Genomic DNA, 25,932 nt, shown 5'->3' with positions numbered 1-25,932 from the left:
GAGATTAGTCACCTTCTCTTAAGAGTAGCTTGCTGCTCCAGTACATCCGCCACTTAAGATCTGCCCTTAGCCTGTCCCTCAATGCACTCACATTCTAGTAGAGTAGACATAGTGAACGTCTGCTTGGTGGTACCAGGTACCCATTTTCCCACTGGAACTTCAAAATGGTTAAAGACAAAGTTTAGCAAATACCCATAGGGAATGTCGTGCTTGGCATTCTTCCATGTTATTACTCTATGCATATGTTCCAACATAATAGCAGGGATGTTGATTTCCTCAAGCTCATCAAGTTTTTCCATGAGGAAAAGATCGGCAGCAGAAGCCACTGTTCTCTTTTTTCAGTCCGGGGCACCATTACTTTGTTAATAAACTCGAACATCAACTGAGACTCCCCTTTAAGAAACTTCTTAGGGAGCCCTGCACGCTTGACATTTCCTCGTTTGGTAGCAAGTTTTGAGAAATCACCAGTTGGTTTACAGTCCTCAATAGTTCGAATTCCTACCACAGGCACTCCAAGAATGATTCCTAGAGTCTCTTCATCAAGATGAATCTCCACATTCTTTGACAATGGTTTTAATTCCACCCCCTTCCAGTAGTTCCATTTTGTAGAAGAATTCACGCACTTCAGGTTCGTGCAAGTATGGAACTGGTGATTCTAAAAGATGATTCCATCCTGATGACAGCGTCAACCAGATTGGCCATCCCAAATTTTGTTAGAATGTCAGGATCAAAGACTATACCATTCAATATTTTTTGTTGCTTTATTTTCTCTATCCGCTCTTCTCTAATCAATTCCTTTTCTTTGATTTGATCTTTAACCCTGGGACCAGGTCCCTTTACGGGTTCAACTGCCTTTTTCCTTTTACAAGTGGTGTCTACTTTGTAACATTCACCCTCTTTACAGGTGATTTCTTTCCCCCTTTTTGATTTCCCTTGGATTTAACCCTTTCTTCCTCAGCTTCTCTTCTCCTTTTTGCCACGTACTTGGCAGCATCCTCAGATTCAGTTTCACTATTCTCAATGGACAGGGGAGAAAAGGCAGGTTATTCAGGTTCAGCCCCCTCTCTCCTCCTCTTTCAATTTCTCTCAGTTTGGGCTTTGCTTGCAATAATCGCACTCCCCATAACCTTTTGTGTTTCACTTCTTGTAACATACTTTCTTTTGTCTCCTTTAGGATGAGTCAATACCAACTTTCCCTTCCCTTTTCTCTGTCGCTCCATTCTTGTTTAGCAGATTCATCAACAATGCCAATAATATGGGTATCTTTAATTGTTTCCAACTCAGGGACATATTCTTGAGATCTGTTTCCTCCTCGCATTCCCCTTGAGTTCCATTTTAATCGAAGGATTTTGGTGTTTAGTCGAAGATAGGTTCATTTCTGTGAGGGACCTGATCTGGTAACCTCAGTTCTTGGTCCAACAATATGGGTTGATTATCTCCTCTTAGTGAGGCTAAACTTTGAACAACCACTAGTTCTGCCCCTGCTGTTAGTATATAAGAATCCGGACCCTTTCCCTCTGGCAGATCTCCTTCAAACAGCCTTTTCGATATGGTAGACGACACAGCCTTTCTGAGATTTGTCACCAGACAACAACAGACCAAGACTTCGTCAGACGAAGGAACATGGGAGGCTGTGATTTCAGTTTGAGGAGAGAAAGACTCATTCATTTCACCAGCCCCACAGACTGGGGTAGAGAGAGAATCCCCAGGAATAGGAATGGAGAAGTCAAATGAACTAGGATTTTCAACTTCTTGGGAGAGTGGAGTCTTTTAAGATGACTCAGAGTTAGGCATTTTGAAGAGAAGAGAAAGGCAGAATATGGAGAGAAAGTTTGAAATTTTAGAAGAAGGTTTACAATTGAGAACCTTGATTTTGAATGTTGAGAGAAATTTGGAGAGAATTAGTATTTAAAATTGGAAGGGATTGGGTCCCAAAAGTGGCGACCTTTAGTTTTAAAGCGACGGGACATTTGAAACTGACGTGATGAATGGGAGAGTGACACGTGGTAGTAATGTTGACGTTTAGACAGTGTAGTATAAATGATACTAACCTCATGAGGACCAAGTCCTTCTTTCATTTTGCTACTCTGCCTGTGTGATTTAAACTTCCCTTCAGCTAGACATACCATGAGTGTATACTTGCATTAAGGTACTATAAATGAATTCTTTTATGACACATATTAAAACAAGTATAGATACGTGCCCTCCTTAACATAATCAACATGGAGGATTTTTGTGCAAATTTGTCAAGGAATTAGATGATCTTGTACATCCCCAGCCTCATCTTATTTTTGATGAAACATTCTTTACTCAAAGGATTGGTAAAGATGTCAGCCAATTGATTTTCAGTCTTGCAGAATTTCATCACCACATGTTGCTTTTCAATATTGTCTCTTAGAAAGTGATGTCTTATATCTATGTGCTTTGTCCTCTTGTGTTAGATAGGATTTTTAGCTATGTTTATGGCACTTGTGTTATCACAAATGAGATGAATAGTGTTTGTGAGTACACCAAAGTCTTTCAACTGCTTCTTGATCCATAATAGTTGTGCACAACATGATGCAACAACCACATACTCTACCTCTACAGTAGACAATGCCACAGAATTCTGCTTCTTTGTTCCCCATGAAATCAAGGTTGATCCCAAGAAGTGTGTCATGTCTGATGTGTTTTTTCGATCAACTAGAAAACATGTATAATTAGTATCAGCATAACCTATAAGATCAAAAGAGTCACCAGTAGGATAGAAGAGGACCAGGTCCTGAGTTCCCTTCAGGTATCTCAGGATGCATTTGGCTGCCTTCAGGTGAGACTCATTTGGTGCTGCTTGAAATCTTGCACACATCCCTACATTGAACATTATGTCTTGCCTACTTGCAGTGAGGTACATGAGTGACCCAATAATTCCCCTATACATGGTCTAATTGACCTCCACGCCATTTTCATCTCTATCAAGCTTCACACTTGTGCTCATAGGAGTGTCCAACACCTTTGCCTCAAGAAGGTTAAATTTCTTGAGCAACTCTTTGATATACTTCTCCTGGCATATTGAAATCCCTTGAGAGGTTTGTTTAATCTGCAAGCCTAGGAAGAAAGTGAGCTCACCCATCATGCTCATTTCGAACTCACTACTCATCAAAACAACAAACTTTTTGCAGAGTGGGTCTGAAGTAGCTCCAAATATGATATCATCAACATACAACTGCACAATCAGCAATTCCTTACCTCTAGATTTCAAGAACAAGGTGTTATCAATTTTGATAGGTGTTCATACCAAGCTTTGGGAGCTTGCTTTAACCCATACAAAGCTTTGTCCAGTTTCAACACATGATTGGGCAGGTCTGCATCTTCAAAGCCTGGGGGTTGTTTGACATGTACTTCCTCCTTCAGATTCCCATTCAAGAAAGCTCTCTTGACATCCATTTGAAACAACTTGAACTCCATGTGAGTTGCAAATGCTATTAAGATTCTGATGGCTTCCATTCTAGCTACAAGGGCAAAGGTCTCATCATAATCTTGGTTGTAACCTTGTACCACAAGCCTTGATTTATTTCTAGTAATGATGTCATGCTCATCAAGGTTTTTTCTGAAGACCCATCTAGTCCTAATGATAGTTTTATCAATTGGTCTGGGGACCAGGTGCCACACTTTTCTTATTTCAAATTGATGAAGTTCCTCTTGCAATGCTTCTTTGATGTTCTTTGGTTCAATAGATGATATGAATGCTGAGTGAGCAACTAGATTTCTTGATTTAGATCTAGTTTGAATTCCAGAGTCAAGTGGAGAGATAAGTGGATGTGAAGATTGATACTTCCATCCGGACTTTCTGTTAATCTCTTCTTCTTTGTCAGCATCAGAATCACCTTCACCTTCTTCAAGATTTTGAGACATTGTTTCATGTGATGAACCTGAGGGACCAGGTCTTTCTAAGTGTTCTGCATCCTTCTCTTTTGTACCCTGATCATCTTGTTGCTTGTTCATCAGTTCCTCAACCTCATAGTCTTCATTGTTCTCATTTCTTGTACCCAATTAATCAAACTTGACGTCCATGCTTTATTCAACACAAAGAGTTCACTTGTTAAACACCCTATATGCCTTGCTTGTAGATGAATACCCAACAAATACACTTTCATCACTTCTGGCTTCGAACTTTCCTAGATCATCTTTTATGTTATTCAACACAAAGCATTTGCACCTAAATGGTCTAAGATGAGCAATTGAACGATTTTTTGTTATTTAATAGCTTATAAGGTGTTTTCTTGATGATAGATCTGATAAGACACATGTTTGTCACATAGCAGGCTGTATTAACTACTTCAACCTAAAAATTCATTGCAAGTCCTGAATCGATCAACATAGTTCTAGCAATCTCTACCAGAGTTTTATTCTTTCTTTTAACCATTCCATTTTGTTGAGAAGTTCTTAGTGCTGAGAAGTTGTGATTGATTCCATTTTTAGCGCAGAACCCTTCAAATAGATAGTTTTTAAACTCCGTTCCATTATCAGATTTGATACTGGTTATCTTGCCATTGAGCTTCAATTGGATGGCTATGGCAAATGTGATCAGTTGTCCAGTTGTCTCATCTTTCATTCGCAGAAACATGTTCCAAGTGAACCTGGAAAAATAATCAACAATGACAGAAATATATTTCTTACCTCCTCTGCTTTGGATTCTGATAGGTCCACATAAGTCCATATGGAGCAGCTCTAGAGGTCTCATTGTACTGACTCTCTTCTTGGCCTTGAATGATGACTTAGTCTGTTTCCCTTTAGCACAGGCCTCACAGATTTTGACATTTGAAAACTTTAGTGTTGGCAATCCGCAAACCAGATCCCCTATAACAAGTTTGTTCAGTAATGAAGTGCTCACATGACCCAGTCGCCGATGCCACAGATCTGCATCATCAGTTTGAGAACTTAAACAAGAAAGATCATCTCCCACAATGGAATCCAGATCTGCAACATACATATTTTTAACTATAGTAGCAGATATGACAACCTTTTTGGTAATGCGACTTGTAATCAAACATTTATCAGCCAAGAACTTGACTTTATTTCCTTTATCACAGATTTGTGAAATACTCAGAAGATTGTATTTTAGACCATCCACATAGTGTACATTGTTTATTGAATTATCAACAGATCTCCCTATCCTGCCAATACCAAGGATAGAGCCCTTCTTTCCACCACCAAACGACACACCACCACCTTGGTGTGCTTTCAAAGAGAAAAAGTTTGAAGTGTCTCCAGTCATGTGCCTTGAGCATCCACCGTCCATGTACCAACACTGATTCATTTCTCTCTTCTGCATAAGAATCACTTGTTAGATTTAGGAACCCACTTCAAACGGAGGTCCCAATAACTATCAAAAGGCTTAATAAGAAACCTTCATGTCCAGGAGGGCAAACTGTTCTTATTGAAACGATAACGGGGACCAGATCCCTTGTGTTGCCTTTTATCATTGTTTTCAGATCTAACAAATTTCTCATGCTTTTCTTTTGCTCTTCTTAGACTTTCACACTTTTCTTTTAGATGACCATTACACCCACAATAAGTACACAACAGATTGTCAGATACAGACACATATTTACTATGAGGATTATAAGGAGGTTCTATTTGTCTGCATCCCAGCCCTTTCTTTCCATTGAAACTCTGATTAGACAGGTTAGAGAGTATCTTAGATGAATCAGTCCACTTTAGAGAGTGGCTTAGCTCCTCCTTGATCCTACTCAGATCCTTTCTCAGTTGGGAATTAGTTTCAAGAAAAACAACTAGCTTAGATTCTAAAATTTTAAGTTTTTCTTCCAATTCTTCCTCAAAGATGTTAAGCTTTCTCTTTCCACTCTCTGAAGTACCAGGATCCCTCTTAGAAGCTATATTGCTAGTTTCTAAAGTACCTATCCTTAAGCTCATTTCAGAAACTTAAGACATGATAGCTGAATTCTCATCCTCACACAAACTCAATTTTTCATTTAACATTAAGTTTTCAGTGGTTCGTTCATCAACATAATCAATAAGAAGGGCAGCAAGTTTCCTCAATTTTTCAACAGGAAAATTTTCTAAATCATTCTTAAGATCAAAGAGGGTTACCTCATCTGGATCTTCCTCGTCATCTGACTTAGCTATCAAGGAGAAAATGAAGTTGAAAATATTTTCATCATCTTCAATGGCCATCATTGATACATCTCCATGGCTTTCTACATCTTTTTCTGATTCACTTGAATTATCTCCCCATACAACAAAGAATTTTCTCACCAACTGATCAGTATGAGCCTTCCTTCGAACATTGTCTGGGACCAGGTCCCTCTTGCGAGGTTTGAAGTCATGAGTTTTCTGCCTTTGACTGGGGCAGTCCCTCATAAAGTGACCAGGCTTCCCATATTTATAGCACATATCATTTGCAGTAGCAGTTCTACTGGTAGAGGCTTTCTTTGAAACCCTCATGCTTCTTTATGATCTTTTGAAATCTTCTAGTGACATACGCCATCTCATCCTCCTCATTAGTCACCTCACTTTGAGATGTTTTCAAAGCAATGGACTTCTCATTCTTTCCTTTCTTTAAAGTCATCCCCTGCTCCTTGTTCATCTCGTAGGTCTGAAGATTCCCAATTAGTTCATCCATAGAAAGAGTCGTTAGATCTTTGGCTTTTGTTATGGCATCCACTTTGCTTTCCCAAGATTTAGAAAGCACTTTAAGGATCTTGTGAATTTGCTTTCTTACAGGAATAGGCTCACCCAGGCCTCTCATCTCGTTGGTGATAGAGGTGAATCTTGAGTTCATTTCAAAGATGGTTTCTCCTTTCTTCATGCTGAAATTTTCATACTGAGTGGTGAGCATATCAACCTTGGACTCTTTCACTCGTTGGATTCCTTAATGGGCTGTTTGAAGACAGTCCCAAATTTCTTTTGCAGTCTCACAGACGAATATTTTGTTGTATTCATCTGCTCCAATTCCACATACCAGAATCTTCTTTGCCTTATAGTTCTTTTCAATCTTTTTTTTGTCTGTCTCATTGTAGTCTTTTCTGGTTTTGACAACAGTGGTGGTAAGCTCTCTATCATTCACCTCCTTTGTAGGAATATATGGTCCGTCAAGAATAATATCCCACAACTCAGAGTCCTCAACGTTAATGTAATCATGCATTCGATTCTTCCACCATCCATAGTATTGGCCATTGAAACGAGGTGGCCTGGTAGAAGATTGTCCTTCCTCCATATTGGGTGGAGCAGTCATTTCTTCAGGATCTTTTCTTTTCTTGGTGTTAACCAATCAGAAAAGTCAAGCTCTGATACCACTTGTTGGAATGTATGCGTCCACTTATGTAAATTGGACCAGGTCCTCAACACAATCAAAATAAACAGTAAACAACAAATGCTGGAAGTAAAGAATGACAGTCAACTTTACGTGGAAACCTCCTTGCTCAAGGGAGTAAAACCATGACCTGGCCTGCCAGGACTTTTCAAACTGCTTTCACTAATCTTCTCAAGCAAAAGTAAAAGCCAGTTTACAATTAGCCTATTAATCCCAACTCTAAGCAATGCCTCATATTACTTAGCTGAGCCAGGGCAGATACAACACTGCCCACTATACTAATTCTAACCGATTAGTATAGACTTTCGAGTAAGAAACTAAGTTACCCTTAACCTAGTTCTTACAATGATCACACAAGTTTGAAACGAATCTTACAATATAAGCACTATTATAAGCAGACAAATGCAGCTGGTACTGAAAGCAAATAGAAGCACTTCTATCAGGTCCCTTGATGTTTTGAAGCTTGAAAGTATCTCTCTTTGAATGAATGATGAATAATGTTGTTTGTTGTTTGATATATACCATGAGGAATCATTATCCAACGTACAAACAACCTCGTCGCTTCTGATTGGTGAAGTACTCTGCAGTTTCACGAACTTTCTGACGCGGACAGCTTTACAGTTGTTCAGCACTTTGACACTGGATGAGTATTCATACTCTGCAGAGGACCAGGTCCCTGCACTTGTGAGGAGATCATCAAAACATCTAGGAACATTAATCTTTATCAATTCATATCCCAAGATTGTAAATTATCACATCCCATAAAGGTGCGACAGTATGCAGAGTTTACATATGAGATGGTATGGTCATGTCCACGCAGAATTTTAATATGCTCATATGAGATGATATAGTCATTTTATATGATTGAAGGTGATAAAAATGGAAAAGTTAGACCCAAAATCATATAAAAGAAGTTACCTCAAAAGGACCTATATCTTTCAAAATCAATACCTACTTAACTAAGAAAGAGCATAATAGAAGCAAAGTACACATATATGCTACGCATATATGCTACACCGACTAGTTGAATTAAGGCTTAGTTGTTGCTTTTCACATTTACAATAAATCCAATATTTCATACTATTTTATTCTAGTTAAAGGCTTGTAGTGATGTAGTCTACGTGCAGGAGTAAGAGTACGATTTAGAGAACATCCAATTGTAGAGAAACCATCATCTTTCTTAAAGACAAAATATTACGTGTAACAATAAAATGGACATGAATGGATCATGAAAACAAGAAATTTAAATACTGAACTCAACAATTTAGGAGTGAGGAATAGTTGACCAAGTGATTGACAAAATGTCCTAATTCAAAAATGACTTATTTTTTAAAAAGATAGCATTCCATCATAGATTAGTAAAAAAAATAGTCCTTTATATTGCCATATGTTAACATTTGAAGCAATTCAGAGAGTAAAGAAAAAAAAGCTACATGAATTCATTCGCAAACAATAATGCACAACAAATACACCAGCACCTCTACAAAAGGACCAATCAACTCATCCATGATCATTGCAACGTGTTTTTTCCACATCTTCATCTTTGATACCGTTGCAACACTCATCACTCAACAAACAGTCAAAAAAATATCAAACAAAACAACTCTGGAATTAGTTAACTGCTAAATATAGAGATCGGACTAATTGATAACTTAAACAAGTTCAAGTGCGGCAGATTTTTTTAACAAGTCAAAACTGACCAGCCAAAGAAAATTAGAAGTTGAGGTCCACCAACAACAAACATTTAGTAACATCTAGATCAACATACTGATAGTGATAGAGAAATAGAATGTAAAATCAATCAAAGTTAGATATCTATGCAACATTGAGAACATATATAATATATAAAAATCCACTCACAGCTCCCCAATGTAATTGGATGCATCATGGTTTCCTCCAATGAATAAAGTTGGAAAGGCTGGCAGCTGCAACTTCTTCTCCTGAGTAATACTTCCATGAAGAGTTCATGCTCCCGTATGAGGTGACACATTTGAACCTATTCAGATCATTCTCATTCATAACAACCTGCTTACACAAATAAAACGGCTCAACTGATATCAATCCAACAGAGAATAAGATGATTATATGCATAATTGTAGTTACTGATAAGACCAAAGCATAGTGCAGTGCACTAAACTCCCAGTATTGTAGGCAGTCTTACTGATGGTACCAGGAATACTAAAAAGATTATAATTGCTAAACCTTCAAAGCCAAATTAATAATTGAGTATGATTATAACTGAGCAGTATATATGATCAAAATGATACAAATCACAAATTTCCAAGTAAACTCATTGAGAAATATCAATTAGGGAGAATCAAATGGAAAATTGTAAGACGCAGTCGAATCCTCCATACTAGAGAAAAGAAAAAGTAAAGGCCATTATGGAAAAACAATAAATTTACATATAAATTCAGATGAATTGCACAGAGAGAATTGTGATGAGAGAAAAATTGCTCTTTACGACGGCGCTAGTCGAATTCTCACTTCTGCTAGTAGTTTCGCTTTGTCACCGAGCAGGATATTTTGCGGTGCGCGACGGCATGGAGTCGTCGACGAGTGGCCCGGCAGCAGACGGCGGGCACGTCTAGACCTGAGATTTATCACATCATTCATGTGGGAATAGGATATTTAGTAGGCGTTTGGCCATGCGATACCATATCACGATATGGTATCGTGAGATAGAATCAATGTTTGGACATGTAATTTTACGCTGATTCCATCTCATGATTCCATATCATGAGAGGTGATACCATATTCTCCAAAAACCATTATATGGAATTATATGGTGATTCCATATCATGATTTGAGATATTTTAATACAATAATTAATTTATGAGTTTATATTTTGTTAAAACAACCCCACATTTATATCTACTAACCATTTGTTTCATATGTAAATAAAATTTATAATCACATCATTACTTTTTAAAATTTATTATTCTCACCGACATAAAATTGATTATTCTCACCAACATATAGTCACTTTAACTCACACCTCACGATTGTGAAACTTTTCAACATTCACTTGAAACAATTAACCAGCATGTTAAAATAGTTGTCGAGGCAATTAGCAAGATGGCACCAACATTTATACAACCAAAAATTATGACTGGTGTACATTCCAAAATTTGACATAATACTCGATTTTGGCCTTGGTTTAAGGTAAAATTTCAATCACATTAATAAATTTATTTTATGGCCTTAATAAGTGAACATTTATATTTTATGTGTAAGTTATTAGTATTTAGTTACATATTTCCTATCAACTTTGTTTAAAGAGATAATATTTATTTTATGACTTTGCATTGTCTTGGAAGCACTATTTTTATTACTCTTACAAACATTATTTTTATGAAGTGCATTCTATAATGCTTCCAATTTATTTTATGTTCACTAAACTAATATTGATGTATTTTTTATTTGGTAGGATTATGTTGGTGCGATTGATGGAACATATATAGAAGGGGAGGTTCCTAAAGCGGTGCAACAAGCTTATCGTAATCGCAAAGGAAGAACATCATAAAATGTCTTATGTTCTTGTGATTTTGATATGCGATTTACCTTTGTTGTTGTTGTTTGGGAAGGTACTGCACATGATAGTAAAGTACTTGAGAATGCACTTGTTGAACCAACGTCACAATTTCCATTCCCGCCACATGGTAACTTTAAATTACATCCTTAGAATAAATATTATTTATTTACACAAAGTTGTTTCATTTACGTCACATATGTTTTTAGTAATTCTTTATAAAATGTTTTTGGTAGATAAATATTATGTTGTTGATGCTGATTTCTGAAACACAAAAGAATTTTTAGCTCCATACAAAGGACTATGCTATCATTTTCAAGATTAACGAGGAAGTGAAAGAGAGCCTCAAAATGCCAAAGAACTATTTAATTATAGGCATTCATCTCTGCGCAATGTGATTGAACAGACTTTTGGAGCTTGGAAAAATAGATTTAGAATACTGAAACAAGGCATGAACCATTATGATATTGATACACAAGTGAAAATTGACATAGCTTGTGCAGTGTTACATAATTATTTGCGAGAATACCAAAGTAGTAATGAAATATTTATGGTCTATGAACATGAAGATATAGTTGCGGAGGATATTGACCAACAAATGGCTCAAAGTAACAATGTTGGTTCATCTTCTCGGTCACATGATCGAGAAATGCAAGTTCAACGTGAGGAAATTGTCCGTACTATGTGGGAGGATTATATTAAAGACTAGTACACTACAATTAATGTTCAATTTTTTTTATTAAATTAAAGTTAGATGAAACAATTACTTAAGTGGAGAACAAATAACTTTGTAATAATTTATTATGCGATTTTATAATTTTTTGTTTATTTGATAAGATTGAATAAACAATTGGGGCTATTTTAATAGTTTTACAACTTATGAGATTTTTATGTTTATGAGAAAATATACAACACAAAAATTACATATCGCATGTCCAAACAAACCTTCAATTTCATCTCATGATTCCATATCATGATACCATATTGCATGGCCAAACGGGGCCTTAGTTTATCAAAAATATAATTAACAAAAAATAGAGTATTATTAATTTTACTAAGATTTATAAATTTAAATAAAAGTAACCTCTAAATAATTACTCCATCCTTTTAAAACAAAAAGACAAAAATGAAAAAAAGGACAAGAACCAACTAAACTACATTAATAAGATTTTTCATCCTATTTCATCATTTCAATATGTTAAGTCTTATTTCAACTTGGCACAAAAGATTTTTGAACTATAAAAAATAAAATATACCAAAATATCGAATAACTTAGGATCCAAACTTTTTGGACAACTTGCAAAAGTAGCATATATAGGATCCAAACTTTCTTATATTGAACAAATTAGTCATTTGAGACGATCTCTTTTCGAAAATAATAACATAATAACTCTTTAAAGATGAACTAAATGTTAAATGGTTGTCACATGTATCATTTCATGATATTTTACATCGCACTATATTGATTTGATAAACATAGCGTTTGGATAAATAATATATTTGGGCTCGTGCACGCATCACGGGCAACCGCTATGGAGATCAAAATTCAAATGACTACAAGTAAAGTGTTTGTAGAAATGTAGTGATCTACAATTGCAGACTTCTTGTTCAGTTTAGTGACATTTTGTTGCTTCATTATCTGAGCTCCACAGGAAACACACACAATCACCAATGACTTTAAATCCAATGAGATTCTCGAAAATTAATGATGCACAACATTCAATCACTACATGTAACCTAAATCAAATTAGTTCTTACAATTAATACTGGAAACATTTAGGTTCATGACAGAGGCAGACCCACCCTTGCCGAGGCGTGTAAAGCGACACTCCTTCGCCGGAAAATTACAGGTCAATTTTTTGTTTAAAAACTATATATATAAGTATTGATACATCTTGACACAAGTGAAATGTTTAGTTTCGTGGTTAAGTTGTTGCAAAAGTTCCTTAGGATTGTGTGTTCAAGCCCTAATATATTATAAATCCAAAAAGAGTACTACTTATATATTATAGATAATTCAAAACATCACAACAAAATTAAGATCTATCGATCTCCAGCACTAGGTACAACAAAAGACATTAATAATTACTGCAAAATAACCAAATGGTAACTGCCAAAATAAGTAGTAGCTAATACTATAATATTATGCATTCCAATTCCATGATTGCCAAAAAGACCTTCACTCAAGCAAAAGCTTGTTGCCAATCTTATAAGAAGCATAAGCATCAAGGCACGCATACTCAACCTGGTCACTACTCAACTCCCTTGCCTCCCAATTACTCCTACACACATGCTTAGGCTTCTTCATATTCAAACCAGCAATTTCCAAAGCTAAATCTTTCAGCCCTGGTCGACGAAACCTCCCAGGCCAACGCTGCTTCGCTATCGCGCAAATATCAGCGATCTTACAACAATTCAATCCATACTCATTCTTCAGCTTTTTTACATCATCACCAACTTCAATTCCCACAAATGTAAAATTTGTACCATTGAGAAAATCCTTGAGAGATTCAGGAATTTCATCAACGTAGAAAAGTTGAAGAATAAGACATTTTTCATCGATGCATAATTGTAACGTTGCGGATTTGTTGCTCATCCAACTTATTTCATGGGGTCTCCATTCAATGTCTAGGCCAACAACAACCATGGGAGTGTTTCCATGTATGGAAAGAATGTTACGTACCCATTCATCTGCGACGGCGCCTTTGTCGGTGACGGTAGTTTCAATTGTTTTTCCGGCGAAGGTGACTGAGTATTTGGAGGTATTTGGGTTGTAAGTTATACCATTAGGATTATTGAAGGAATACATCTTTTTTTTTTCTTCTTCTTTTTTGTTTTCTAAGGTAAAGATATGAATTTCTCTCGTGAGAGTTGTTGGAATTTATAGGGAGTACGTATGTATGATCAGTACGCTTTGGAATTTGGATTCTCTGCTTTTATTTACTGTTGTTTTTTTGGACGTTTAAAATGCATGACCTTTAATGTACCTTCAATTAAGGTACATTAAAATTATTGTATTACGTACTAATTTATTTATCATATTTATTGAATTCATATATGATTTATGTCCAATACTATATTGACTTGACACGTTCTTTAAGAAACAATAAATAATAGGAGTAATATTAATATTTTATCCTTTGACTATTATCCCATGCATATAAAAAGTAAAATTAAATGGACAGTGCTAAATGTCCAGAAAATTAAAAAAACTATAATATTTTTTTATATTAAAACAAATTGATCTTTTTTCCATTTTTTAGTTAAAATGTATTAAACTTAAAAGGGTGAAAATGTTTTAAAATATAAAATAACATAGAAAAAATATCATTCTGGCCAAATTTTTTGGCTAAAAAGATTTTTCCAAATTAAATAATGAAGAGAGGGATTCGAACCCTCGATACGATTAACTCGTACAACGGATTAGCAATCCGCCGCTTTAGTCCCCTCAGCCATCTCTCCCAATTGAAAAAGATAATTAATACATGAGATAGCACATTAAGATAAAGGAAAGAATCTTTCTTTCTCTCTTTTCTTCTTTCTATATTATATAGATATGTACAACTTTTATCATCAATTTCCTTTATCTCTTTATCTTTTATCTCTTTATCTAAAGTAAAGGAAGGGCTCAGAAGAGCCAAGAATCTCAAGAAAAATAAAGAAGACCTTTTTTCTTTGTCTTGATTTTGTTCGAAAGGACCCTCTTATTCTCATGGCCTGGTCTGGTCACAACAGCTGGAAACGACTGCTAATACCCCGTAGGCTGAGGAGCAAAAGGAGGAATCTGCCCGAGGAGGGGCTCGCGTCTGATTAGCTAGTTGGTGAGGCAATAGCTTACCAAGGCGATGATCAGTAGCTGGTCCGAGAGGATGATCAGCCACATTGGGACTGAGACACGGCCCAGACTCCTACGGGAGGCAGCAGTGGGGAATTTTCCACAATGGGCGAAAGCCTGACGGAGCAATGCCAATTATCTATCAAACTACTGCAACTTGTACTATTTTTATTAGGAAAAATTATGTGATTATGCAAACATGTACTAGTTAATTAACTAAGATAACTATAGTTTGCATTAATTACAATTTGGAACTTACATCTAGCTATAATTACATTCTCTTCTCTCTTCCTCTCTCTCGCCTCTCTCTGGAATCTTGCTCGTCACTCTCCATTTTTTCTCCCTCGCCTCTCTCATCTCCCTACCAAATCTCTCTCTCACTTCTCTTCTGCCAATTTATCTCTTACTTTATACAAACACAAATACAAATACATATCTCTCCACCCTATACACTTATAATTATACAAATACAATTTTTTTTCTACCCAGTTATCGTTTGCCTTTCTCTCTCTCTCTCGCTTTATACAAACACAAATTATACAAAGTATTTGTATAATTTGTGTTTGTATAAAACGAGAGAGAGATTGAATATATAAATACAAATATTTTAACTCGATTGAATTGTATACGAATTCAAATTTTTTGGCTAAAAAGATTTTTCCAAATTAAATAATGAAGAGAGGGATTCGAACCCTCGATACGATTAAATCGTACAACGGATTAGCAATCCGCCGCTTTAGTCCACTCAGCCATCTCTCCCAATTGAAAAAGATAATTAACACATGAGATAGCACATTAAGATAAAGGAAAGAATCTTTCTTTCTCTCTTTTCTTCTTTCTATATTATATAGATATGTACAACTTTTATCATCAATTTCCTTTATCTCTTTATCTTTTATCTCTTTATCTAAAGTAAAGGAAGGGCTCAGAAGAGCCAAGAATCTCAAGAAAAATAAAGAAGACCTCTTTTCTTTGTCTTGATTTTGTTCGAAAGGACCCTCTTATTCTCATGGCCTGGTCTGGTCACAACAGCTGGAAACGACTGCTAAATTATACAAAGTATTTGTATAATTTGTGTTTGTATAAAACGAGAGAGAGATTGAATATATAAATACAAATATTTTAACTCGATTGAATTGTATACGAATTCAAATTGTATGCACATATACAAATACAATAATTGATACATATACATAGTAGTTACATATATACAATTATCTAACCGATATATACATATACAGTTCGCCTCGCCTCTCTGCCCTCTCTCACTCGCCTCTCTCCTCTCTCTCCCAATCTCACTCGCCTCTCTCCTCCCTCTCCCAATCTCGCTTGCCAGATATACAAATACATATGTATACCAGTTGCATTTATACAATTATTTTGACAGATATACATATATAATTCGCCTCTCTCCGCTCTCTGCCCTCTCTTGCTCACATCTCTCCTCCCTCTCCCAGTCTTGCTTGCCACTCTCCTCCCTATAACATGTAGCTACAAATTATAATTAACAACGTATAGCTATGGAGCATAATTAAGCTATTTTTAGTGGTTATATTATGTGAAAATTCCCCATTTTATTATGCTCACAATGTCATGATTTGTTTGTGTACTTGAAGCATGAGACAGATTTTAATTTATAGTTAATGTGTTCTTAATGTAATCATAATTGAATTCATAATTAAATATTTATAAATGTTTAATGAATTTCTTAATACTTATATAAGACGAGAGCAAAACTTCTTTAGTTCCCATAAATTGTGATCTCTAGAGTGTCTACTGCTTGAAGCATGAAAAAATTGTGTGAAATAGCAGCGTTAATGTCATAACTCATAACTATGATATACGAATACGAGTATTCTGGTCAAAAGGATTTTTCCTTTAGAATAATTTTGTAGTTGCAAGATAAAAAAGTGTATTAGAATTCATTAATTAGGAATTTGTAAAGTTAAAGTTGCATAAATAACAAAAACGAGAAGACGAAACATAGAAACTTGAAAATTAGTTTGGAAACGTGTAATACACGTATGAGAATCTGAAGAAGTTAACTCTTGAAAATATAAAATTAACTTGATATATACACCACAATAAATATTTAATTATTTCCAAGGCGACCGTTAATATTCCATCAAAAACTTTGAGTTTTCAGTTTTGTACAATAAGTCAATAATGTCACCAAATAACGAATTTATATGTTTAAGGAAAATAAAGGTAGTATATATCAACGTTTCACTTGGCTATTCATGAGTAATTTTATAATGTCATATTATTAATATAGATATACGTGCAATAACATTTAATAAAATTTCTCAAGAACTTAATAAAATAAAGGATATTTTATAGTATTTCAATGCTTGTATAAGTTCTCAATTCCCCGGTAAAATACTCCCCATGTCCCTAAAAATTTCTTGTTCATTTTTGAATTAACACACCTATATTAAGAAAATAATGATTGACATAGTAAATTTGTCATTTTAACTCTATTAATTATGAAGTAGATAAATTAAGACACAAATAAAAGTAAAATAATGAAATCTAATCAATAGCAATATGTGTTAAGGGGTATGTAAATTGAAAAACATAACTAGCATTTTTAGATTGAGGAACTAGGGAGTAATACTTTTTATAATTAATTTAATGTAAGACTTGCACTTATATTGTATAATGAAATAATCATAAAGACTATAGTACACAAAACTTTTAAAAAATAATTTTAGGAGGAAAATCAAATTGATCAATCATAAACCAATAATGCTACACAATATGCCTAAAACAGTCGTGATTTTATAGGTCAAAGATTTTATAAGATTATTATGTCATTCTATCCAATTCAATTAATACGTATTTAATGATGTTAGGATTGTTTATATTATTGCGACTATTCTTTGTCCCAAGCAAACGTCACATTCTATTAAAGATATTTTAATTGATTCACTGATGAAAAATTGACATAAATAATGGTTCATCAAAATAATAATTCTAAAAATATATATAATGTTTATTAATGTAAAATATACTTATATATTTGATATAAAATAGTGTATATATTTAGCTAGCGAATATATATTATTATTTTTTTACTTATCGAGCAAATTATATAATTTGCCCTTTGTGATTTTCACAGTGAGAAAGAGGTCAATGTAGTTTCTTATGTTCTGATTTTTGTGCTTGTGAATTCAAATTTCTTACTAGTTTCTAATAGCAACAACTGACCATTCATGTACATATGTATCACGTAATATAAGAATTCTCTAAAATCTTCCCAGTTTCACGTACCTATGTATCACATTATAAATATTTAAACTATGATTAGCTTTACCAAACGGTCCAAAACAATGTGTTAAAAGTCCTAATGAATTAAATTTCTCTCCGACATAATAACCAAGCTGCCTCCCCACGAAACAACAAGCCACGCGTCAGTTTCCTATACGGGCCCACCAACCTGGCGCGCGTTAGTCGTAACCAACGCCCAGCTCTGATTATCTGGCGCGCATCCCACTTGATGCGCACAACGCCCCCTTTGCGCCTCTACGGCCGCCACTGACGACTCATTTTAGACTTCCATTTACAGCCGACACTCTAAAATCTCAAATTCTACCGGAAAATTTAGCCTCCACATCACCGGAATTCTGAATAGTTTCATTGAATTTTCTTGAATTCTGATATGTGGAGCTGCTGAAGTTTTTGCTGAAATTGTGCAGTGTTTCAGAAGAGATTTCATTCTATTTTAATACCAAATCAGGCAGATTTGATTCGGAGAATTAGGTTCTGTTTGTATATCTAGGGTTTCAGTGTAATCAGTTGTGATTCGGCGAAGTTTCGCTTTAAACTGAATCGTTTGAGCTGGTATGATCTTCTGCACTGTTTGCTCTACTATAGACTCTAGTTGATTTGCCGTGCATTTCGCGCCGTTTGTTGATTCATTGTGTGTAAAGCGTGGAAATTGCGTATCAGTTGATGTAATTGGGCAGTTTGCTTAATCGATGGCGTCGATCCGGAGAACTTTATCACCGAGTAACGAACGGCATTATCAGAATGGAAACCAATATTCAGTTCAATCGCCATCTCATAAGCTCGTTCTCAATGGCAAAAGCTCCTCGCTACTGTATTCTCGAAAAAATTACATATCCAGGAAGAAGTTGTTCTATAGGTGTTTGGTATTTTTCGTGCTAGGGTTTGTATTAGGTATGGCACCATTTGGTGGTTTTGATGATGCGAGGAGCAGTGATTTTTCGTTTGAGATCAAACCACCGGTGGTGAATGTTAAGGAGGAGATGAAAGATGTGGTAATTCCCAGACCTGACAATGTTGTGGTAAACTCAGTCAAATTACCAGGTTCGGGGGAGGAAGTGCAGGGGAAGTTTGATTATGCATCCAGGAAACTGTTGATTGTGGTAACTCCGACTTATAATAGGGCACTTCAAGCTTACTATCTTCATAGATTAAGCGAGGTGTTGAAGCTTGTGAAATCACCTCTGTTGTGGGTTGTGGTTGAGATGAATGCGGCGTCTGCAGAAACTGCAGACATTTTGAGGAAGACAGGAGTTATGTATCGGCATCTGGTGTGCTCCAAGAACATGACAGATATAAAAGACCGCGGGGTGCACCAGAGAAATGTTGCATTGGAGCATATTGAACATCATAGGCTCAATGGAATTGTTTACTTTGCAGATGATGATAATATCTACTCACTTGAGTTGTTTGAGAGCATTAGATCGATCAAGTAAGTTGAGATTCATCAGTCTTGTTTACATGACTTGTCTTTGTTTTGTCCTGCTGTGAGCATGTTCAGGATGATGTTATGTGCTTTATGTAGATGTTCAAGTTGATAATGGGTGAATAGTCTAGAGCTATTTCCGATACATTACAACTTCACTAACAAATTCTTTTCCTGGTGTCCTCGGTTCATCACTCTTCATAGTTATAAGAATAACAGTTGTAGATTCGACCACTGGTTGTGTGATTTTGGACTTAATTATTATCTCAATTCTTCCTCAAAATAGCAGTCCTTAGATTAGAAGCTGAGGAATGACCACCTTGTTAGTGTATAATGGAATTTCCTTCTTCTGGTAAAATATAAATTGTGTGAATTTGATTAGTGGACAAAAAGAGTTACGTGCTTTGGATGATCGACTTTTATTGAAAGGGCTATAACTTTGACATGCCCACCAGATGTAGCATCTTCATCATTAGTGCGATCATGTGTTTCTTCATTCTTAATTGATGTCAAAGAAAAAGCTTGGCTTGACAGAGATGTACTTCAACCACTTGGTTGGACAGATGTGCTTCAATCTTTTCAGTAGAGTTCTTGACTTCTTTCAATCCAAATAAGAGAACAGAGAAACCACTCAACATGGAAGTTAGATATAGAAGTATTAGTAAGAACTAGCCATAGACTTGTTACACCTGTTCTTTCGTAGATGCTAAGAGCACTGATTTACCTTTGAGAGAAAACCCTTCTAACACTTACGATTGCTTGCTCGATCCCTAACATTGATACATTGATTTCACTTGTCATCTTCTTTCTTCGTAGAATTCTTTATGATGCCTCTATCACTTCTTTTTGTTATTCACCTTCTTCATAGAAAATCCTTATGATGCCTTCATCCACTTTATCTTCTTTTCAAGGGGTCTTAAAGAAACATCTAGTCTTCCCATCTTTATTATGAGAGTCAGGACTACATTCATTACTAATAATTTTCCACTTTTTTCTTGTTATTTGGAAATGTAAATATTAAACTACGTTTTATTACCATAATTATTATGGCATGCTTTCTATCATAGTCAACAATTAGAACCCTTATTAAATTGTACTGTATTTATAACAATTAGAGTCCTCTTTTGTAGCCATAGGTGAAATTAACTTATTTGTCTCTTCGACTTCTAACAAATAGAACTTATTCATGTCTCTGCTTAGTCAAAGCTGTCTGATGTAGGAAACTTTTACATAAAAATGACTTTACTGGTATCGTTTTGCATCTCCATAAATTGGTAGAGTGACCCTTGCAATAGTGAATTTGAGTGTCCTATGGGTTGCTCCGTGAAGAGTAGCAGCTACTCATCTTCCTTGATGTCTACCTCAGACAAGTAAGCTTAAAAAAACTGCCACTACAAAACTTTTAACTTGGTCAAGATGTCTTGACACTAGTCACCAAGGAATTTAGTCTATAATATTCCTTCGTAAGTTTCTTATTGTTTAATATGTGGAAAATAAGTCTCACTGAGGATTAGAAGCAGTGAGCTCCGAATTTGCCTGCAGAGAGAAGTGTTGCGACTTTTTTATGCAACAAAACAAGCCTCAATGGACTGCTTTTACTGGAAGCTAAATCTCAACCAATAGAGGTGCAAATAATATGTCAGACAGAAGAGCTTCCCTGCTGCAACTGAATGAATAGTATTCAAAAGATATGGTTTCTACAATGTAAGACTATCTATACATAGTTACTCGAAACCCGACCCATATCCTAGAAAACTAGTAATATTCCAAGTAGTTAATGCAAAAGAAATGACTCCTGAACCAACCATGGGAATTAAATCCAGAATACAATTTGAGCTCAAATAACAACATAGACTCAACAAGTTAGTATTGATTAAAAAACACACTAGACAAGTCAGTAACTACTTGTGATGCTCCTGAGAAATATTTTGTTCTTTTCTTGATAATGGTAATGTATTCCTCAGAATCAATGATATGCTGGAGACCTCCAAAAAGTTGTGGATTAGTCAACAAAGACTAATCAATTACAATGATCCTAAGTCCTAACAGATCTATTAATTGTTCAGTTTCCTCTACTCTTTCTTCTTTACCCCAAACATAAAAGGTTATAATACAATTCCATTTGATCTTATGAGGGGGACTAAGACTACCTTCAGAACATCTATTGTTTCTTTCTTTCCATGTTGTCCACCATATACAAGATGGGATGATTCTCAACCATTTCTTGTGACTCTTTCTGCCTCCTCTCCTGATCCAGCAACTGAGAAGATCTGTTGTGTGCTCCAGCATTATCCACTTGCTTTGGGAGAGACTAAGGAATAGGACTCAAATTTGTGAGGTCACTTTACAATGCTCCTGGGAAATAGTATATTCATGTCGAACATGGGTCAGAAATGTCTATGCTAGACTGTTGTCTTCTTCACTGAAAGAGGCAATGCATTTTCTTGGAATGTTACTTGATTTGTGAAGAAAAGCTCAGTAGGTGACCTTGTGACCCGAAAAATAGAAGCTGCATATCTTTGTCCACTATCTATTCAATATAGAATCTATTTAGTGTTGCAGTATTCCGATTCTTCTTTTCTGTTCTTCCTGCATCAGCTCCTCCATGGAAATTCTTGGATCTCATGATAGTAATTATTTGAACTCTTCATACATGTTCGGATCCAATTTCTAGAGTTCTACCTCTGAGATCAATTGCTTTGCATAATGAGGAAAAGATGATATAAATTGCTGCCTCAAGAATGAAATTCTTTCAAATCTGGTACTCTCGAGCCTTATTTCTAAGGGTCTAGGTTACTGCTCATCCCATGCTGATCTTGCAGCTGTTCTCAGATATCATTGGATTAAATTCATTCAATTGGTAATTTAAAGATTAGACTATTTCGCAGACCTTTAGGCAAATTCCAGGGCATTAGCATTTGATATGATCTTCTTTAATTCTTTAACATGGACCAATTTTCTTCCACCTAAAAGTTATGATAAGATCCCTTAGGAAATCTTACCTTCTATTAGTTGAAAACTTGGTTTGCAACAGCAATTTACTTTGAGCAACATTATCACTCTGCTGCATCCTCGTTTTCTTATTGCTTGCCTATTTTGCTACACATACTTCATTTTGGATTTTTGAAGTGAACTTCATTCCGGTCTTAGCTTGACATTTGCCGTACTTATTAATTTACGCAATTTCAGCCTTGAGAAAAAATTGAACTACATTCTTTGTGTGATCACCTACCATGTAATAAAATAGGTTACAAATACTTTCAAGCAACACCTCCCTTTTGGCTATAGGAACTGTGTTAGAAATAGATCAGTTTAATTCCCAACTTTTCCCACAAAGTAATCCAATGAGGCAATGACTCTTAAATGGTCGAGACTAAGGTCATAATATGACTCTTAAATGGTAACATATACCATATTGAATATATCTCACAGGTGTTCAAAAAGAATCTCACAGATGGCTGTAATTCATGCCGAAATGCTCATGAAATTCTCCCAACGACATAATTTTCAGAGGATACAAGGGTTGGTTTTTTTGCCACAATTGACAAGTGTAACGGGTAGCAAATTGTGGTTTCCAATTTTTATTGCTTCCTCAAATCCTTGTTTGAAGACAATTCAATTAATCTTCTTAGGCGTTTGAATATTTGTGGATTCAATCTTACCAGTTTCAAAAAAAAATTGTGGATTCCTCTTCCATAGGATGCGAAGTTAATGATCATTACTGTGTTTCCCCCAGAAATTCCTCCTCTAATCCTTGGCTTCTTCTAACTTGAGCATTTTGTCCGAAGAAAAATTAAGCTTTCTGCTTGCTCTGGCTGCAATCCATGATCTTTGCTTATGATAGGAGTTCATAACAGCTTATAAATTAAAGGAAATAATTAAAAAAAATTGATATACTGTATTATGAGCAGTGAGAGATTGAACAGTAATACTTTTGCCCCTGTTCTTTCATTACTTTTGCTGTTCGATAAACCTTGGGGAATTTTTGCATATGGTGGACCATATGGAAGGAAAGGAATGAGAGAATTTTCCAAGGAAGATCAAAGGGAAATGCATTTCTACTTTATGTTTTTGGTGTAAAGAGCAATGTAGAGTAAACGAAATACAGATAGTGAAATTCCTAGGCTTATTGTAATTAGCTATCTATGTAAGCACACTTTTGGAGGTGGCCAGCATACCCTTAATGCTGAAGAATACATGTTACCAATTTCAAAAAAAAAAAAAAAGACCTTGGGGAATTTCCTCAGCAATGGACATTCTTGTCCATGCTTTAGTCATATTCATTTGATTCCTTCTTTGTGAGGACCAGCGAGTGCTGCTCACAAGGTATAATAAGAGCCAATGCATGTAAGATATCTTTGTTGTATTTTGCTCTACAGTTTTAACATTTTTTTTCTTGAACTTGCTAACTTTAGTTTTAGCATTTACTTGAATAGAATCATCTAACAGGCTTGCTGCAACGTTTGAGCTTTCGCAATGACAGATTACCATGCTTAGAGTTCTGCATGAATTCAGTAATATGTTACCTGACTTGAGATTCTGCCTGAGTGTTGAAGTAACTGATCTATTTGTTTGTTCCCAGATCCCAGCTACTTCCCTTAAAGAAAGTAGGCTCTTCCATGCTATTGAAATTTGTTGTGGAAAGATGTCACAGCTCTTCTTCTTCTTCTTCTTTTTAATACTAAAGTAAGCACAACTATCCAATAAAACAAATTTATATCCACTTCTGGGACACACTTCTGGTGAAATTCGCTCCTATCTAGGAAGTATGGTAAAGTAAAATGGTTGAGCTAGGACATAAGTAACTATTTATATTATTGTTGGTATGAGAGGTAATATGTATGTTGTTTCTTGTGAATATGACTGTTTTTAGATTCTATAAGTTGAAGGAGAGCACATTGTTTTTGCAGATTTGACGTCATTGTTGGAATATTCTCCTTTCGTCTTTATTTTTCTCATCTGCTTATATTTTCTTGTGGTCTCCACTTTATAGTCGTTTTGGCACTTGGCCTGTTGCTATGCTAGCACAAAGCAAAAGCAAAGCAATACTAGAGGGCCCTGTGTGCAATGGAAGTCAAGTTATTGGGTGGCACACCAACGAGAAGAGTAAGCAACTTAGAAGATTTCATGTCGATATGTCTGGCTTTGCCTTCAATAGCACTATATTATGGGATCCAAAGAAATGGCATCGACCAACTTCAGATCCCATACGACAGTTGGACAATGTGAAGGAGGGTTTCCAAGTATGCTTCATATTCCTCCTCCTTTTAAGTACTTGATTTCTTTACTTTGGGGATAGAAGCCTGCGTGAACAGGTTGAAGTTGGAAATTTGCTCACAATGATTACTTGCAGGAGACCACTTTCATAGAACAAATTGTTGAAGACGAAAGCCAAATGGAGGCTGTCCCTCCTGGTTGCTCAAGGGTATTGAATTGGCACCTTCATCTGGAGGCTCGTGGAGTTGTCTATCCAGGAGGCTGGCTGCTTCAAAAGAACCTTGATGCCGTTATCTCTACCACATGAGAAACACAAGCAATGTGCAGGAACTCTAAATGGTGTCCATGAAGGAGGTCAGTGCTCCTTATCATCACTAAACCCACAACTTCCCTTGTCTTGAAAAGGGAAAGGTCAAACGTGAAATAAGTGAACTAGGGGTTGGTGGGATGAGGAATAGCTTCTCTTAATTAACATCATCAAATTTTATTCCCAGGATAGAGATTCATTCTCCCCCCGCTCTCCCTTTTGTTGCTAATATCCAAAGACCTGTTTGGCATTATTGTTGTTTCTGCGACCGTGTTCATATTTAGTTTGACTGAGCAAAGAAAAAGGAAAGCACTCAGCTGCAATTCTTTTTGACAGGCCACTGCTAATCCCAGTAGGAAGCTATCATTTTCAAGCTGATCAGGGAATTACTAGATTGCCAAAGTTGAAGCAGCAAGCATGCCTTCAATGACAAGCTAGCTATAAAGAAAGGAGTGGTTCATTTTATTTTTGACTTTCTCGAAATTATTCTTTGACAGCATGAGAACTCGTTTTGTTGTGGAGTTTTGCTGCTTTTCCCAAGGAGAGGGATGTGGTTTCTTCAGTTTCCATTGCAAAATTGATTGCTACTGCCATCACAGAAGGCGGAATGTGTGCATGCTGTAGAATGGGATGGTTGTAATTATCATCCTCAGAAGCAGGAAGCAAGTGATGCTTAGTTCAAGTTGTAGTCTTTTACTATAGTGTTACTGATGGAATAGTTATCATACAAAATTTGCAATTTTTTTTACCTTCTTGATGTGCAAAGGTGGTTGTCGCAGAGGTTTTGCAAATTAAATTAAGCTGTTTTGAATTTTTCTTGTGCAGATTTTTTACTTTCTACGTCGAATTCAGTTTTACCAACTTCATTTTTTTCTTTGGAGTTAAAGAGTGTTACAATATACATTTCTTTGAGTACTATAATAGGAGAGACCTGGCCAATACCTAATGGTTTGAGATCTCCAGTAGTACCTAATCTGCTGTTGCTCATCCTAAATTTGACGAATTCGCTTGCCAA

General features: G+C 35.8%; 2 protein-coding genes across 3 annotated transcripts; one reads left to right on the top strand and one right to left on the bottom strand.

Moving 5' to 3' along the window:
• Positions 1 to 13,023: 13,023 nt before the first annotated feature.
• Positions 13,024 to 13,653, bottom strand: LOC125840795 (Werner Syndrome-like exonuclease). Its single transcript, XM_049519767.1, has one exon. The coding sequence runs from the start codon at positions 13,651 to 13,653 to the stop codon at positions 13,024 to 13,026; it is 630 nt and encodes a 209-aa protein (XP_049375724.1).
• Positions 13,654 to 18,056: 4,403 nt separating this feature from the next.
• On the top strand, positions 18,057 to 25,732 carry LOC125840817 (probable beta-1,4-xylosyltransferase IRX9H). 2 transcript variants are annotated; one of them, XM_049519791.1, is made up of 5 exons: positions 18,403 to 18,522; positions 18,612 to 19,399; positions 24,387 to 24,636; positions 24,747 to 24,964; positions 25,254 to 25,732. In XM_049519791.1, the coding sequence occupies exons 2-4, from the start codon at positions 18,660 to 18,662 to the stop codon at positions 24,915 to 24,917; spliced, it is 1,161 nt and encodes a 386-aa protein (XP_049375748.1). In that variant the 5' UTR covers positions 18,403 to 18,522; positions 18,612 to 18,659; the 3' UTR covers positions 24,918 to 24,964; positions 25,254 to 25,732. The 2 variants fall into 2 exon arrangements, with proteins under 2 accessions (XP_049375747.1, XP_049375748.1); XM_049519790.1 differs by having other exon boundaries at positions 18,057 to 19,399.
• The last annotated feature ends 200 nt before the right edge of the window (positions 25,733 to 25,932 follow it).

This window comes from Solanum verrucosum, unplaced genomic scaffold (assembly GCF_900185275.1).
Source record: "Solanum verrucosum unplaced genomic scaffold, falcon-dt-bn FXZP01000283.1, whole genome shotgun sequence".
Classification (NCBI taxonomy): Eukaryota; Viridiplantae; Streptophyta; class Magnoliopsida; order Solanales; family Solanaceae; genus Solanum; species Solanum verrucosum.
This window is presented reverse-complemented; position numbering and strand designations above follow the sequence as displayed.

Excerpts from the sequence above, each read along its gene's own strand:
- LOC125840795 (XM_049519767.1), bottom strand. The coding sequence starts at position 13,653 with ATGTATTCCTTCAATAATCCTAATGGTATAACTTACAACCCAAATACC.
- LOC125840817 (XM_049519790.1), top strand. The coding sequence starts at position 18,660 with ATGGCGTCGATCCGGAGAACTTTATCACCGAGTAACGAACGGCATTAT. Across the intron at positions 19,400-24,386 it reads GAGAGCATTAGATCGATCAA|TCGTTTTGGCACTTGGCCTG; the intron begins GTAAGTTGAGAT and ends TCCACTTTATAG. Across the intron at positions 24,637-24,746 it reads ATGTGAAGGAGGGTTTCCAA|GAGACCACTTTCATAGAACA; the intron begins GTATGCTTCATA and ends GATTACTTGCAG.